The sequence below is a fragment of the Trifolium pratense genome, linkage group LG7 (assembly GCF_020283565.1).
Source record: "Trifolium pratense cultivar HEN17-A07 linkage group LG7, ARS_RC_1.1, whole genome shotgun sequence".
Taxonomy (NCBI): domain Eukaryota; kingdom Viridiplantae; phylum Streptophyta; class Magnoliopsida; order Fabales; family Fabaceae; genus Trifolium; species Trifolium pratense.
Genome location: NC_060065.1, coordinates 28615363 through 28634238, shown reverse-complemented (window position 1 = coordinate 28634238; position 18876 = coordinate 28615363). Strand labels below are relative to the sequence as shown.

The 18876-nt window shown below is 35.3% G+C and overlaps 1 protein-coding gene across 1 annotated transcript; it reads left to right on the top strand.

The window, feature by feature from the left end:
* Positions 1-15772: 15772 nt before the first annotated feature.
* Positions 15773-18652, top strand: LOC123899410 (zinc finger CCCH domain-containing protein 48-like). Its single transcript, XM_045950522.1, has 8 exons — positions 15773-15880; positions 15920-15938; positions 16139-16978; positions 17095-17196; positions 17358-17513; positions 17801-17980; positions 18102-18199; positions 18293-18652. The coding sequence occupies exons 3-8, from the start codon at positions 16148-16150 to the stop codon at positions 18435-18437; spliced, it is 1512 nt and encodes a 503-aa protein (XP_045806478.1). The 5' UTR covers positions 15773-15880; positions 15920-15938; positions 16139-16147; the 3' UTR covers positions 18438-18652.
* The last annotated feature ends 224 nt before the right edge of the window (positions 18653-18876 follow it).

The window sequence follows — 18876 nt, the reverse complement described above, 5'->3', positions numbered from 1 at the left end:
GACTTACGATCATATGACATATGATGTGATGCTCCAGAGTCAAGGATCCATATAGAAGAAATACTTGAACAATTAGAAGGAGTCAAACCTTTAATAGAGGAGACAGATGTTGCATGTGGCTGGGTGGCGAGAAATTTTTGGAACTGTTCAGCAAGATCAAACACTCTTGAAGTAGTCTCATATGGATATACATGATCAATACCAATGCCAACGGAAGAAGGGTCAGTCAAACGAGATATAGCCATATTATCAAACAATCAAATAAACCAACAAACAATTGCTTCAAATGTAGAAGTCCAACCAATCACCCCCAATGCCAAAACTCAACGGAGCCAACCAATAACAAATTCAATAAGCAATATGCAAACCAACCAATTAGGCTTACTCCTCAATAGAAATATTGCAAAAGAATTGCTTAAGCATTCAAATAAGCCAACACTTACGTAACCTTCCTTCTAAACAATAACTAATTAAATCACAAATTGAAATAATCATGAAAAATCACAACCTAAAGATGTTAATCTCCTTTGAAATTGGCATCGACTTCAAAGCATCATTTTGACCAAAGTGTGCGATCCAATCCAATAGCAAGAGCAGAGAATATCAATTCAAGAAATCAATAAAAATAGCCAACAACAAATACACACTTTTATTTATCTTCAACAAATTGCTAATGGATTAACCAAGCTCTTTGATACCATGTTAACTATTGAGATTATTCAAAGAGAAAAGGAGGCTAGGGTTTTCCATTACAATAAACCAAAAAACATAAGGAACAAGAGTTACAATAGAATATATAAATTAGGGATTATAAAAGACTAAACTACCCTTACAATAATATAATATAACTATTATTTAACAAGGAGTAACAGGTAGTATCGGAATATCTGAATTGGTTGCATAAAAACTCATTTCCAATCAATGCGTCCGGCGCGACAGATTCTTGAAGACTAGAAGGAATCTCACCCTCTAGAGAATTATAAGACAAGTTAATCTTCCTAATGAACTTGGAATAGTTCCAATGAGATGATTAAAACTAAGATCCAATACTGTTGTGTATTTCACATTCCCAAGTTGATAAGGTATTTTGCCACTTATTAAGTTATAACTCAAATCAATTAAATCAAGATTAACAAGCTCACCAATATGGGAAGGAATGCTTCCTGTTATATTGTTATGGTTCAAATTCAACACTTTCATGTTAGAGCAAGTTGATAGACTAGCCGGAATTTTTCCATAAAACATGTTTCTAGAAAAGTCTAGAACCAATAGTTTGGACAATTTTCCAATCTCAAAAGGTATTGTACCAAAAAATTTGTTATCTGAAATTTTGAGATACTCCAATTGAGTTAATTTTGCAATTTCACGTGAGACAATACTAGAAATGTCATTATTTGACAAGTTTAGTTCAATCAAATTAACCAAATTATACAAAAAAGAAAGTGATTCACCACTTAGATTGTTGTCACTAAGATCAAGAAATAAAAGGCTATTCAAATTCCCTATTTCTAAAGGTATAGAACCATTCAACTTGTTCATACTAAGAGACAAATATTTCAAACTTTTCAATAAACCTATATCTCAAAAGGTATTAAGCTAATAAAACTATTATTACTCAAAAGGTACAAAGATTTTCTATGATAACATGACAAAAGGTTAAATATTTACATCAACAATACTAATAAAGGATAAAAATGTTTTTAGTCCCTTTAAATATCTCAAATTTCCTCCATAAGTAATTTTCCTATTGAAATCTGGCACGCAGTGAACACAATGCTGCACAAGATGCTATAGCACACGTTGCAGCAAGACAGTCGCAGAACACAGTAAATAAATAAATAAATTGCAGAACAATAAATAAGACAGGAAATTGTTAACCCAGTTCAGTGCAACGTCACCTACTCTGGGGGATACCAATCCAGGAATGAATCCACTATAATAGCTCTAGTTCAAAGCCCTCGACCAACACCCGGTACTTGACTTATCACCTAGACACTACCCGTGCAATCCTACCTAAGAACCTCTTAGATAATGAGACCCCGTCCCAAATTCCCTCTAACAACACGTACTATGTTGCTGTCAATAATGATTGTAAGGATGGAGACACTCTCCTAGAAACTAGACAACACTCTTGCTTAAAAGCTTATGAGTGAATCACACAAACTAACTCCGTGCTTAAAAGCTTAGGAGCAGCTTACAATAAACAACACAAACACAGTCCTAAACTTGCATCAGATTGACACAAGAAAGGCTCACAAAGGACACACACACTAAACCTTTAAAACGCACGCTTTATGAAATACAAGGTTTAGAAATCGCAAGTTCAATAGCCTTGAGGCTTCACATATTTATAGTCTTCAATTGTCTTGATGGGCAAGTTAGGTCTTCAGACTTGTACAGCTGTGAGAATTGCGGCCAACCCTATATTATTTTCAGAAATATAATTCCTGTTGTTCCAAACAAAAAAAAACGCAAAAATATAATATAATTATATTTTTGTTTTAAATAACTTTCCTTTGACCGACTTCAATAAGACTTGCTGAGTAAGTCTCGTCTTGCCTAAACGCACGTGCCTGAATATATAATTGAAGCAAATCTTGGCTCAGATTTGAAATAAAAATTCTGCACGAAAAACAGAGCTTCAGGATGCTGTACTATAATGCTACAGCATCTCAGTCCAGCATCTGGCTGGTTGGCTTTTGCAAAATGTAGCCAATCAAAACACCAACAATCTCCCCCTTTGGCAAATTTTGGCTAAAACAACCTTAGGCCAGTGCATAGAGAGATACAGTCTAAACTTTCCTTCGAGTCAACATAAGCACACAACTAGGAAAGAAAGTAGAACGATGCTAAGCTATTTAAACTTTCCTTCGAGTCAACATACGCACACAACTAGGAAAGAGAGTAAAGAAATTCATCAGATGAATAGATAGCTAGCACGTAAGCATCAGAGGCATGCAACAGCGGAACATAACACATCTAGCCTCAAAGTACAGATAGAGAGAAATAAACTCTCACATAGTGGATTCAAGATCGGAGAAATAAACTCCTTAAAATTTTAGCAACGCCACAGAGAATAGGAAAAATAAATTCCTATATAAGCATGCATATTAAAAGTAGTAGAAAAATAAATTCTACCTACTCCCCCTCAATTTATGCATAAACATTCACTCCCCCTCAAAACATGCATATCACATAAAACATGCTATACTAGATGCTATAGCATTTTCCATCACATCATGCACATCATGCACACAAATTTACTCCCCCTTTTTAGCCATAAATTCTGACAAATAAAGTCAGTACCATAGAATAGGAGCAAAGCAAAGATCCAGAGAGTACCAAGTCACAGAAGTCAGAAGATAGGGGATCACATAGTACATATTACAACACAAGAGGCCTAAGCCTTAAAAAAAAAATAAAATCCAGATAAAGACAAAAACACAACAGCCAAATGAAAATAGGCAGCTCATATGGAGGGGCTTTCATCAGAGGCCATTTCCTCTTCTACAGTGTCACCACCTGCAAGATCATCATCATGAGAAGCACCATGGGAAGGACCAACTCCATCCTGTGACTGCTCAAGCTCCAAGGCTTGGATTACACCATCTACCAGCTCCTTCTTCTCACCTAGCATGTTACTAACCTCCCTGAGATTAGCAATCATCTGTCTCTTGGTCATACCTACAGCTGGTGTCTTCAAAGATGCTACAGCAATGTCTGCAGCATGTTTTCCTTCCAATAATCTAAAATCCATGGTTAAAGCTGAGGGTCTAGAGACAGGCACATCAGAGTTAGTGCAAATGTCAGGATGTTGAGACAAGATAATGCCACAGATCAGAGTGGGAAAGGCTATTGGCATTTTTACAGCAGTGGAAGAGCCATGGAGAATTGTTGCATTAAAAATATGAGTGCCATAATCAAAAACAGTACCTGTACCTACAGCATATATGAATTTTGCCAAACCTGTAGCTACACTGTTGGAATGTGTAGTGGGTACCCAGTTTGCTGCACCAATTTTGTTTAGCAGAGCATATTTTGTGGTTAATTTAGCAGCAGATAGTTTTCCAGCCCTTGGCCATGCTTTCACTTTGTCACCAGTGATGGTCCTGCATATCTCATTCATAGATGTCTCTAATTCAGCTGCAGGAGCAGTACTTCTTCCCAGATATTCGTTGATGACAACTGGTGAGAAATCCACACATTTGCCTCTCACATATACTTTTAAGTACTCAGGACTCAGAGGGTTATCACAGTCAGCTGGGATGTTTACCAGGAACTCTCTGGTCAACTTGTCAAAGCAGTTTCCCAACTTAGAGACAGTATTCAGCAGTCCTGCTTCCTCTAGCAAATTCACAATGTCTTGACATTTCAAAAATTCTTCAGTTAGGTTCCTTTCAATGGCCATTCTTCTTTTGACTACAAACTTCCACCTGTCAACATATTCAACACAGTGGAAAGAGACATTGTCAATTGGTACAGATGGAACATTAGGTGCCATTCTCTTTCTCTTGGCAGATCTCAGAGGAGATGCTTCAGGAGATGCTCCAGCATCTTGATCTTCCTCATAATCAGAGTCACTAGAAGAGACAGTTTTTCTCTTCACAATCTTCTTCTTACTTTCAGATGGTACAGTGACTTTGCTCCACCGTTTCTTAGGCCCAATTTTAGTTTTGGTGGCTTCAGAAGGAGTAGCTATATCCTTTCCTGTATTACTTCTCAGCCTCCTAGATATACCAGCCTTAGGAGTACTCTTGAATTGAAGGCTTTCAACATCAATTACATTTGCCTCACTTGTATCAGGCATTCTCACACTTTTACCCTTATCTTGTGTAGTGACATCAGCAGGGATGGAGGTTTCAGTATCCTTTTCATTAACAGGAACCACAGGAGAGTTTGGTGAATCAGGGACTACAGAGGTACTAATATCAACATGTGCTTCAGATGCTGTAGCATCATTTGCAGCATCTAGCCCAGAACCTGCATTCTCATCAATTGTCATCTCAGACACAAGATTGGCCTTAGAGTTAGCGCCAATATCATCAACAACAACATCAGGGTTTTCCAAGGAGGTTTCCCCCAATTTCTCAGCAGACCTAGGTTTTTCTAACCCTAGGGTTTCAGTTAAATCCAATTCCAAACTTAAATTCTTCTTACTAGAAGCAGATGCTTCAACATTAACATCAACATTTGCAGTAGCAGGATTATCAAGATACAATTCACGCATTGTATGAACCGTTTTAAGCGTAGATTTAGATTTAGAACACTTACCCCTTTTCTTCGATTCAGACGGCACACGAGAAGTCGATTGGCTTCGTTTAGAGCTTTTCTTTGGTGTGGTCTTCTTCGTCTTCACTATATCATCAGGAAACACCGTTGAAAGTGGATAGGCGATGGTGATTTGTTGCGGAAGAGAGTTATACGAAGATGTGGTGTCGTCGTTCTTTGCGGGAGAAGAAGTTTGAGAACTTGACATGATGTTTGTTGGATTTTGATGGAGGTTTTTGGTAATGGTGATTAATGGATGAAGTTGAGAGGTTTTTGAGAAAGGAGAGTGGAGAGAGATAGTGTGAGAGAGAGAATGATGAGGTTGTAGCGCGTGATAAAGGAAGTTATGGAAGTTTTTGATTACTTCCCTTAATTTGCGTGCACCAATGAATGAAGTGAGGAGAAACACTTCAACTGCACGCCTTTTGTGCTGTAACTGCTACAAATCTTCAAACAGGCAAATACCAAGTTTGCCTCGCATTTTTTCAAATTGAACTGCATCTAGAGCCTTAGTAAAAATATCAGCCAATTGTTCTTCAGTTGAGATATGCTCAAGAGTCACAATACCTTCTTCAACTAGATCTCTAATAAAATGGTGCCTAATATCAATATGCTTCGTCCTGCTATGTTGGATAGGATTCTTTGAAATATTGATGGCACTAAGATTGTCACAGTACAATGCCATAGCATCTTGTACCACATTGTACTCCAGCAACATTTGTTTCATCCATAATAGCTGGGGAGCAGCTGCTACCGGCAGCTATGTACTCTGCTTCAGCTGTAGATAAAGATACACAATTCTGTTCTCTTGCTGAACCAGGATATAAGGTTGTTGCCCAAAAAGAAACAAGCTCCTGAGGTGCTTTTTCTTATCATCTGCACAACCTGCCCAATCAGCATCACAATATCCTACTAGCATAGAGTTCTCACCATGAGTATACAAGATCCCATAATCACATGTACCATTCACATACTTCAAAATTCTTTTCACTTGAGCAAGATGACTCATCTTTGGCTCAGCTTGGTACCTAGCACATACTCCTACAGCAAAAGTAATATCAGGCCTGCTGGCTGTAAGGTATAATAAGCTTCCTATCATGCTTCTATAAAGACTTTGATCTACATCAACTCCCTTTTCATCTTTGGTAAGCTTTAATTGGGTTGCTGCAGGTGTTCTTTTATGAGCAGCACTTTCCATACCAAACTTTTTCACTATATTTCTTGCATACTTGCTTTGGGAGATAAAAATAGTATCTTCCATCTGCTTTACTTGGAGCCCAAGAAAGTAGGTTAGTTCACCTACAAGACTCATCTCAAACTCAGACTGCATTTGCTGCACGAAATGCTGTACCATCTCACTAGACATTCCTCCAAAGACAATGTCATCAACATAGATTTGTGCTATTAGAAATTTGCCTTGATCTTCTTTCACAAATAGAGTCTTGTCATTTCCTCCTTTCCTGTAGCCTTGACTAGTAAGGAACTCAGTCAATCTTTCATACCATGCTCGAGGTGCTTGTTTTAATCCATAAAGAGCTTTCTTTAATTTGTAAACATGATTTGGAAAGCTTGGGTCAACAAACCCCTTTGGTTGTTCCACATATACTTCTTCATTTAAGTACCCATTGAGGAAGGCACTTTTCACATCCATTTGGAATAACTTGAATTTTAGAATGCATGCCACTCCTAGAAGTAATCTAATGGATTCAAGACGAGCAACCGGAGCAAAAGTCTCATCAAAATCTATCCCTTCAATCTGTGAATATCCTTGTGCAACCAGCCTTGCCTTGTTTCTGGTCACAGTTCCACTTTCATCAGACTTGTTCTTGTAGACCCATTTGGTACCAATTACATTTGCATTTTCAGGTCTAGGAACCAAGTCCCAAACTTCATTCCTCTTGAACTGATTTAGCTCTTCTTGCATAGCATTTATCCAGAACTCATCAGTCAGAGCTTCCTTCACATTTTTTGGCTCAAATTTAGACACAAAACAAGCATTAGAAACTATGTCAAGTGTCCTTCTAGTAGTAATTCCTTGATTGGGATTACCAATAATCAGGTCTGTAGGATGATTCTTTTGAGTACGAGTAGAAGGTCCTTTCTTTGGAGTAGCAGAGATTTGGTCAGATGCAGTAACCTCTGTATCATTCTTTGATTCATTAGTAGTTTCACAATCTACATCACCTGGTATAGATGCTGTAGCATCTTCTGCATCATCTTCAGCAGTTTCACTTGAGGTGTCATCTATTACCACATTTATAGACTCCATCATGGTTTTGGTTCTATTATTATATACTCTGTAGGCTCTACTATTTGTTGAGTATCCCAAGAATATGCCCTCATCACTTTTAGGATCCATTTTGGTTCTTGGTTCTCTATCAGACAAGATGTAGCATTTACTACCAAACACATGGAAGTGCTTAACAGTAGGTTTCCTCTCCTTCCATAATTCGTATAGAGTAGTTGTTGTTCCAGATCTCAGGGTGACACGATTATGAATATAGCAGGCAGTATTCATAGCTTCTGCCCAAAAACCATGTGAAAGCTTCTTTGCATGTAACATTACCCTTGCAGACTCTTGTATAGTTCTATTTTTCCTTTCTACTACACCATTTTGTTGTGGTGTAATGGGAGATGAGAATTCATGTATGATGCCTTCAGAGGCACAGAAGTCAGAGAAACTGGAGTTCTCAAACTCCTTACCATGATCACTTCTGATCCTTAATACCACATTGTTTTTCTCCCTTTGAAGTTGAACACATAGATCTTTGAACACATCAAAGGTTTCTGATTTCTTTCTAATAAAATTTATCCAGGTGTATCTAGAAAAGTCATCAACAACAACATATGCGTACCTTTTTCCTCCCAAGCTTTCAGTTTGCATAGGACCCATCAAGTCCATGTGTAGAAGTTCAAGAACTCTGGTAGTGGTAAGATGCTGCAGCTTTGGATGTGGCATCTTGGTTTGCTTTCCAATCTGACAATCTCCACATATGCTACCTTCTTCAATTTTGAGATTTGGCAGTCCTCTGATGGCTTCTTTGGATATTGCTTTCTTCATGCTTCTTAGATTAAGATGACCAAGCTTTTGGTGCCATAGTTTTACTTCATCTTCTTTAGTGGTTAAGCATGTTGTCATATTTTCTCCTTCTTGGGGAACCCATAGATAGCAGTTGTCTTTTGATCTGACACCTTTCATCAAAATCTCACCTTCGTTATTTGTAACCAGACACTCAGATTTGGTGAAGTTTACTTTCATTCCTTGGTCGCATAGTTGACTAATACTTATCAAGTTTGCAGTCAATCCTCTTACTAACAATACATTGTTTAGTTTAGGCAAACTATTACTTCTGAGCTCCCCTATCCCAACAATTTCTCCTTTTGCACCATCACCAAAGGTAACAAAACTAGTTGAGTAAGACTTTATTCCGACAAGAAATTTACTTATTCCGGTCATGTGTCTTGAACAGCCACTATCGAAGTACCAGTCTTCCCTTGATGAAGCTCTAAGTGATGTGTGAGCAATCAGAGCAGTAATCTCTTCTTCAGGTTGAGTTGTATCACTTTTCTTCTCATTTTCTTCTTTAGGTTTCCATTCTTGTTGAGTAGGAGCAGTTGTGGAAACAGGTTTGTGCTGAGGACGTCTGTTAGGGTACCCATATAGCTTGTAGCAGTAAGGCCTTATGTGCCCTTTTCTACCACAGTAATGACATCTCCAAGCATGGTGCTTTCTTCTATTTCTTGACATGGGATGCTGCTGATGATGCTGCGGCTTCTGATAAGGCATCCTTTGCTTTTGAGTTTCTTTAGGCTCCATGTACATGACGTCAGGACTGTAATTTTTGAATTTATTGACATTCTCATAGCTAAGCCCAATATTTCTAGGCTTTCGAACATTTTTCTCTAAGATTTCCTCCAGTTGTCCATCAGCCTTATGAAGTTTGTCAAGATGCTCATCATCTTTATACAACATGTCAGAGAATTTTCTCAGCCGCCAAATGTCAGTATTTAATTTTTCAATGACTCCTTTAGCTTCTTCAAGATCAGAGGATAGATAATTTACCTTCTTTTGTAGTTCCTCCATCTTTGAGATATTCTCAAATTTTTCTGCTTTTAGCTCATTGATGGTTACCTTTTGTTTCTCAATAACCCTGCAGATCTCTTCACTTTTAAGACAAAGTTCCTTGTAGGATGCAGCAAGCTCTTCATAGGTTACCTCTCCATCATCAGATTCTGTATCAGATGTAACAATACCTGTTAAGACTGAGATATGTTTAGCAGTTACAGATGCTGTATCATCTTCTGAGTCATCATCCTCAGACCAACTGACAGTTAGCCCTTTCTTTGCTCTCTTCTGATATGTTGGGCACTCAGGTCTGATGTGACCATATCCTTCACATTCGTGACATCGAATGTTTCTGTTTAAGTTTGATTTTTCATCACCTTTTGGTTTTCCTTGACTTTCATTGCTGCGCATAGTGCTTGGAGCATTGTTTTTGAAATTTGATCTGGGTCTCTTATCCATTCGTTTCAGAACTTTGTTGAATTGTTTTCCTAATAACACCATGGCCTCAGAGATACTCTCATTAGATTCTTCTTCATCCTCCAGTTCTTCTTCATTATTTTTAGATGAGAAGGCAATGCTCTTATTTTTCTTTTCACTTCTTCCATTTGCAACACTTTCATAAGTTTGGAGTGATCCAACCAGTTCATCCAGCTTCATCTCAGATATGTTTTTGGCTTCTTCCATAGCTGTGACTTTCATATCAAATTTCTTTGGAAGTGATCTAAGCATTTTTCTTACTAACTTTTCTTCGGGAATTTTCTCCCCCAAAGCATCAAATTGATTATCATAGTCTAGAATAGTCATATGAAAATCTTGAATTGTTTCCTCCTCCTTCATACGTAAGTTTTCAAACTGAGTAGTAAGAATCTGTAATTTAGACATTTTTACCTGAGGAGTACCTTCATGAACATTTTCAAGAATCTTCCAAGCTTCCTTTGCTGAGACACATTTTTTGATTAGTTTGAAGATGTGTTTATCTACCCCATTGTATAATGCATATAATGCTTTTGAGTTTCCCAAGGCAAGCTCATCCTCTTCTTTAGACCAGTCCTCCTCAGCTTTTAGTTTAAGTGTTGGCTTTCCATCCTTGTCAATGACCACGGGGGGGTCCCATCCTTTCAGAACAGCCTTCCAAGTTTTGCTATCCATAGATTTTAGGAAAGCAATCATGCGTGATTTCCAATAATCATAGTTGGAGACACCAACTAGAAGCGGTGGTCTGCTTACAAGCCCTCCTTCCTTTTCAATGTTGCCAGACATTTTCCCTGGAGCTCACCCTATAACCAGAAAGGGTGCCTGCTCTGATGCCAATTGAAATCTGGCACGCAGTGAACACAATGCTGCACAAGATGCTATAGCACACGTTGCAGCAAGACAGTCGCAGAACACAGTAAATAAATAAATAAATTGCAGAACAATAAATAAGACAGGAAATTGTTAACCCAGTTCAGTGCAACGTCACCTACTCTGGGGGATACCAATCCAGGAATGAATCCACTATAATAGCTCTAGTTCAAAGCCCTCGACCAACACCCGGTACTTGACTTATCACCTAGACACTACCCGTGCAATCCTACCTAAGAACCTCTTAGATAATGAGACCCCGTCCCAAATTCCCTCTAACAACACGTACTATGTTGCTGTCAATAATGATTGTAAGGATGGAGACACTCTCCTAGAAACTAGACAACACTCTTGCTTAAAAGCTTATGAGTGAATCACACAAACTAACTCCGTGCTTAAAAGCTTAGGAGCAGCTTACAATAAACAACACAAACACAGTCCTAAACTTGCATCAGATTGACACAAGAAAGGCTCACAAAGGACACACACACTAAACCTTTAAAACGCACGCTTTATGAAATACAAGGTTTAGAAATCGCAAGTTCAATAGCCTTGAGGCTTCACATATTTATAGTCTTCAATTGTCTTGATGGGCAAGTTAGGTCTTCAGACTTGTACAGCTGTGAGAATTGCGGCCAACCCTATATTATTTTCAGAAATATAATTCCTGTTGTTCCAAACAAAAAAAACGCAAAAATATAATATAATTATATTTTTGTTTTAAATAACTTTCCTTTGACCGACTTCAATAAGACTTGCTGAGTAAGTCTCGTCTTGCCTAAACGCACGTGCCTGAATATATAATTGAAGCAAATCTTGGCTCAGATTTGAAATAAAAATTCTGCACGAAAAACAGAGCTTCAGGATCTCAGTCCAGCATCTGGCTGGTTGGCTTTTGCAAAATGTAGCCAATCAAAACACCAACACCTATATTTATTATTTATATATATAAATTCATGTGCTTTGAAAAAGAAAAAAAAATAGTCTCTATAAAAATTTCAAGAAGTTTTGGTCCTCAATATTTTATGTCATAATGTTTGGTCTCTACTTTTCAATCAACTCATATATATCATTCAAAATTATAAAAAAAATCGCAGTCATGTTTAGTACATTATATAAATTTTTCTTGCAAAAGTTTAATTTTTTTTAAGATAAGATGAATTAAATCTTTCAAAAAAATAAAAAGATAAGTTGAATTAAATATGAATTTTTTTAAGTTTTTTTCGCTGAAAAATTCATAAATAATTCATTTTATCTTAAATGTGAAAGTACACAATAGTTGATTTAAAAGTGACACCATAAAATGTGAAAGTACAAAACAGTTGATTTTTATAGTAGAGACAAAAAATCGTGATAGAAAATATTTAGGGACTAAAAATTGTTGACATTTTTTATAGGACTAAAAAAAATTGAAATACTTATAAGGAGGAAAAACTTATTTAACGTAACAATAATAATAATAATAATAATAATAATAATAATATAATAATAATATTAGTCAATGAAAATAATAATAATAATAATAAGAGTTAGGATCCGTTGACACCAGGTGTCAAACTTTAATTTGACACCAAATCTCAACCGTCTATTTCTTTTAATCAAAGGTTAATAATAGTTTCCTATATTAACTCATGTGTGTATCTATTTAGGAGATTCCTTATTTTTAGGTTGCATAAAAATTTGATTTGTTGTTCTACCAAAAAAAAAATATTGTTCAAATAAAAAAAAAAAAAATTTGTTGCTCTAGAAAAAAAAATTGATTTATTGTTATTCAATCTCCCCAAACATTACTATTCCCCTTTGCGTTTTCATTCCCATGGTGTATGAATTGAGTTTAGGAATCTATTGGACATATAGGTTATAAATCATTGAAAGCAAGTACATATATGAATCATCAATCATGGTATATATGGGTATAAAAATTCAATTTTATCGGTTTTAGTATAGAAAACCATTTTAATTAAATTGAGTTTGGTAGTAGGTTGTTTATGTGCATAGTTTGCAATTGACATTGACAGTTAAGCAAAGGAAAATGAAAACACAAGGAGAATAGTAATGATGGTGATAACAACAATTTACTATTATAGATCAGCAAATTATTTTTTTTTTGGTAGAACAAAAAAATTAATTTTTTTTGGTAGAACGTTTATCAAATTTTTTTTTTGGTAGAACAACAAATCAAATTTTTATGCAACCTAAAAATAAGGAATCTCCTAAATAGATACACACATGAGTTAATATAGGAAACTATTATTAACCTTTGATTAAAAGAAATAGACGGTTGAGATTTGGTGTCAAATTAAAGTTTGACACCTGGTGTCAACGGATCCTAACTCTAATAATAATAAAGAAAAAAAAAACATTATTACAAACACGAAATGAAATAGAACAGTTGCAAGAAAAGCTATAAGTGGAAGGAAAATCTTCATATGAGTCCTAAGTCTAAAAACGTGTTTAACCCTATAAGATATTACCGTTGTGACATAGTTATGTTGTTGTTGACCTATATATATCTTTACAGACAGAGTATTCATTTCATTAATTCTTCACTCTCTCACTCTAAAATTCACACTCTCTCACTCTAAAATTCTTCACTCTCTCTCTGTTCTGTTCACTTCGCGCCTCTAAAATTCTTCACTCTCGATCATCACTTCGCCTCTCGATCGCCTCAATTCTTATCATCTCTTCACTTCGGCTCTCGATCGCCTCAATCATCACTTCGCTTCGCGCCTCTCCACTTCGTGCCTCGATCGCCTCAATCATCTCTTCACTTCGCGCCTCTCTCTCTGTTCGTTCACTCAGGTAACGCAATTAGGGTTTTCTCTTCTTCACTCTTCCCTCTCTCTTTTTCTCTCTGTTCGTTCACTCAGGTAACGCGATTAGGGTTTTCTCTTCTTCACTCTCTCCGTTACTTGTAGGTGCAATTTTAGGGTTTCATTTTTTGGTATTGGAATGTTATTGATTGATGATAATATATGTTATATTCTATGCAGTGTATAATCATGACTGTCAGGGTAACAAAATGGACAAGAATTGATCGACGAATTATCCCCACAACATGTTATTACTGGTTGAATGGGAGATGCAATCGAAACCCTCGTAGGTTTCTTCACAGCAAACCTCCTATAGTCAGCAAGACCATAAATTGTAATGGAGGAAGGAAGCGATGTTCCTCATCTGAGTCTGAAGAAAATTCACTTCCCAAGAAGGGTTTTTTTTATTTTTTATTTTATAATATGGGTATAATTTACTTATGTTTTCTAGATATGATAATTTGAGTCTTATTTTCTGGTCATCGATATGTTAATTTAGGTTTCTTGTAGTAATTTACTTGTTAGGGTTCATTTTTTAGTATTGGAAATGTCATTGATTGCGTATGTTATATGTTGTGTTTACTCTGAAAATTCTCTTCCTAAGCGTAAACTAAAGGCAGCTGTTTGGAATAGGAAGAGTGGAGATAGTATTGGTAAGACACAAGTTGTCGAAATTGCCGAGTCTGAAAATTTGTAAGATTATCTAACTTTCTAGTAGCAATGTATGTACTCCGTAAATTTGTAAAATTATATTTTATTTTTAGGCTTAATTGCATATTTAGTCCCGTTTGTTTCTTTTAGGTTTCAATTTGGTCATTTATGTTCAAAAAGTTTCAAGTTGATCTCTTATGTTATTGCTTTCAACATAAGTTTGTCCTATTCATTAAATTTTGAGTTAATTTCTTCCAACTTTTTGTTAAATTTTGAGTTAATTTCATCTAAAACTTTCATACAGTACCCTCCTAAGTTGTCCGCATACGCAAATTATTAGCCACATAGACGATTTAAACAAAAAATTGACTAAAACGACCAACTTGAAACTTTTTAAACATAAGGGACCAAATTGAAACCTAAAATAAACATAAGGGATCAAATATGCAATTAAGCCTTATTTTTATTAATGTATGCAAAAAAGTTTAAAGGAAAGAAAAAAGTAAAATATGAAAATAAATAAGAGATCAAAGAAATAATGATGCATGTAGTCTTACATGAAAAATTAAGAAGAAAATGAATTCTAATATATTTATGGTGGTATATATGCATGTAATAACTAGTTGTGAGTGTTTTCTGAATTCTAATATATTTATGGTGTTATATATGCATGTAATAACTAGTTGTGAGTGTTTTCTGTGATTGATATGCATTACTCCAAAAGTCATATTTAATAATTAAGAATGTGGAAATTGTGTATGATTTATTCATAATTAGTTGATGGTGTGTCATGCATTTAATTGGTTGGTGGTGTTCTTGGTGATTAATGTATATGAATTCAAGAGTCATATTTCACACATGAATATAAAATAAAACAAATTGTGTGTTATTTATCTAATATTCGAAAAAATTAGAATGTTGTGGTATATTATTTGCATTTTCTTCATTTGTTTAATTAAATTATGCAACATTTAATTTTCTAAATTAAAAGTAAAATTCTCAATTTTATATTAAATTCAAAATTAAATTTTCAATAAGAGTATTCAAAATTGATATCTAAATTGTGTAAAGAAAAAAAAAGTTTGATATCTAACTTGATATCTAAAATAAATTGTGTAAAAAAAGTTTTTATTGTCAATATACTTTATTTTATTTTTTTGTAATATAACATTAAAAGATAAAATAATTTAAGAAATTTTAAAAGTTTGGTTTTGAATATAAGATATAACATTAGTAAAAAAAAAGATATAACAAAAAATATTGAATTTGAAAATTTGGAATTTTATTTTATTGAAATAAATTATGATAAAATTAAATTATACTTTAATTAAGTATACCAAAAAATATTTAGTAATTAATCAAAAAATGAAGTAAAATATTTAGTAGAAAATGTCAAAGAAAAAAAAAAGAAATTTTATTGAAAATGAAGGAAAATGACATTTTTTGAAATTAAGTGATGTTTTGTAAGATAAAATAAAATTAAAAAAAAAAAAAAGAATATAAAATATTACCGTTGTGATTTGTGACAGACGAGACGATGTTGTTTTTTTTTTTTTTTTTTTTGATAAGCAACGAGACGATGTTGTTGTTACCTATATATATATATATATATATCCTTACAGTTACAGACAGAGTATTCATCACTCTCTCTTCGCGCCTCTTCAATTCTTCACTCTCTCGATCGCCTCTCAATCATCACTTCGGCTCTCGATCATCACTTCGGCTCTTCAATTCTTTTTCTCTCTCGATCATCACTTCGGCTCTTCAATTCTTTTTCTCTCTGTTCGTTCACTCAGGTAACGCAATTAAGGTTTTCTCTTCTTCACTCTTCTCTCTCTGTTCGTTCACTTAGGTAACGCGATTAGGGTTTTCTCTTCTTCACTCTCTCCGTTACTTGTAGGTGCAATTTTAGGGTTTTTATTTTAGGGTTTCATTTTTTGGTATTGGAATGTTATTGATTGATTGATGATAATAATATATGATATATTCTATGCAGTGTATAATCATGGTCACTAAATGGACAAGAATTGATCGACGAATTATCCCCACAACATGTTATTACTGGTTGAATGGGAGATGCAATCGAAACCCTTGTAGGTTTCTTCACAGCAAACCTCCTATAGTCACCAAGACTGTCAATTGTAATGGAGGAAGGAAGCGATGTTCTGAGTCTGAGTCTGAAGAAAATTCACTTACTAAGCGTGCAGCCACGGTTTGGATTAGGAATAGTGGAGATTGTATTTCTAAGACACCACTTGTTGAGCCTTCTCAGACTTCATCGCCTACCATATCGACACGAGTTGTCGGAGAAGTTTCTCAGACTTCATCACATATTTCATCGACAGAAGTTGTCGAAGAAGTTTCTCAGAGTTCATCACATTCTTTATCGACAGAAGTTGTCGAAGAAGTTTCTCAGAGTTCATCACATTCTTTATCGACAGAAGTTGTCGAAACTGCTGATAGTTCGTCACCTATTTTATCGACAGCAGTTGTCGAAGTTTCTCAGAGTTCGTCAGCTATTTTATCGACAGAATTATGCAAATATTGGATCAACGGAAACTGTGTGCATGGTGATAAATGTCGGGATATGCATTCTTGGTTTTCTGGTGATCGGTTATCAGCAGTAACAAATCTTGAAGGGCACAAGAAACTTGTCACAGGAATTACACTTCCAGTTGGGACGAACAAACTTTTCTCTGGAAGTACTGATGGCACAGTTCGGATATGGGACTGCCATACTGCTGAGTGTGCTAATGTGACCAATCTTGGTGATGAAGTCAACTCTTTAATCAGCGAGGGCCATTGGATTTTTGTTGGTCTATCAAATATTGTCAAGGTAAGCGCTGTTGTTCTTATTTTAGTCCAAGACTAGATTTTTTTCATTGTGCAGTCTTGTCTTTTATATAGGAGCAATACATGTAAGCTGATTATGTAATTGTGGTTTTTGTGAAGGCATGGAATATTCAGAATGGTTCAGGGTATACTCTTGAAGTGCCTAATGGGCGAGTCCTTGCCATGACTGTTGGCAAAGATACACTATTAGCTGGTGCAGAGGTAACTACTGACACATTTTTTAATGGTTGTTATCTGATTGAATAAATCAAACTTTATAATCTGTATTTAGTAACAGAATGCTTTTTTTGTTCTCTTACTTTTGTAACAGTTCTTTTCTATAATCGATCAATTTATCTATAATTTCATTACTTTAATTATAGGATGGTGTAATTTCTGCATGGAAGGGCAGCTCTGAAGCCAATTCCCCTTTTAAACTGGTTGCATCACTACTTGGCCACTCTAAATCTGTTGTTTGCCTAACTGTCGGATGCCCCAACAAGAGGCTTTTCTCGGGATCCATGGACCACAGTATTAAGGTATTTTTATTGTTATCTTGGAGGTTTCACTGTTTTCTTTTTCTTTCAAATTTCTGTATTTTTTAAAAAGCTATATAAACTAATAGAGTTGTCTGATGTCTAGTTCTGGATACTGATCTAGATTTTGCTAAATATTATTTGTCTTTCTCCTGTGTAATGTTGTAAATCCTGTAATTGAAATATCGATGTTTTTATCTTGTTTTTGTCAGTATATCTTTGGTGGTCTACTGTTTCCCTGTGTTAGCTACATATTGTAAGGGATAGTAATTTATTATTGTTTCATGCAGGTTTGGGATCTTGACACATTTGAATGTAAAATGACACTCAATGGGCATACTGACACAGTCACGTCGCTTATTAGTTGGGGCAACTTCTTACTATCAAGTTCATTGGACTGCACTGTTAAGGTCTGGGCTGAAAGTGAAGAGAAAACTTTCCATGTGGCATATTCGCACAATGTGGAAAACGTAAGTGCATAAGTTTTTTATTATTTGTCAAATATCATTTGTTTCTCTTTTTCATTTCTAGGAAACAAGCTGGTATTTGTTTTGTCATGGTCATGTAAGCTGTTATTTATTTTGATTACAGGGCATTGTTGCACTTAATGCGATGACTGATGCAGAAGATAAGACTATACTGTTTTGCTCTTGCCAAGACAATTCAGTTCGTCTGTATGAACTACCATCGTAAGTAAACTTGCAACCATTTTATTGCTTTGTGACTTTGTGTAAACTTAGTTTTACTTCTGACCTGACGTTGTCTGTTTTTACAATTTAAAGTTTTTCAGAGAGGGGTAGACTATTTGCTCGACAAGAAGTTAGATCAATCGAGAAAGGTCCTGGTGGACTCATCTTCACTGGAGATGCAACTGGTTTGGTGACTGTCTCAAAATGGTCGGAAGAAGCCAAAGTAGAAGCAGCATAGCATCCTCTTGAGTCATGAGCACCAACTCCTCTGTTGATGTGATATGAGTGATTCTTTTAGGCAGGCAGACGTATATGATCATTTATACAACACTAGAGTTAGAGAATCATGATCATTTGTATAGTTAGTGACACAAGTCAATTTATTTTTATCTGGTCATTGAACAATTGATTGTAAAAAGATGTATATATATTGAATACAACATTCCAATTCCATTTCTCTTTTATCTGCTACTTCAAGTTTTCATTCTGTCTAACCTATGTTATTCTCTCCCTACTTTAATAAACACATGTTGATGTTATCTATGTATATTGCTTTAAATTGATAGCTTTTATCAATTGGAACAGTTGTTTGAGTGATATCATATTATACAAAAAAAATGACCTAATGGAAAGCTTTTAATTGTTACAATTAATGACTGTTAGGTATAGTTAGTTAT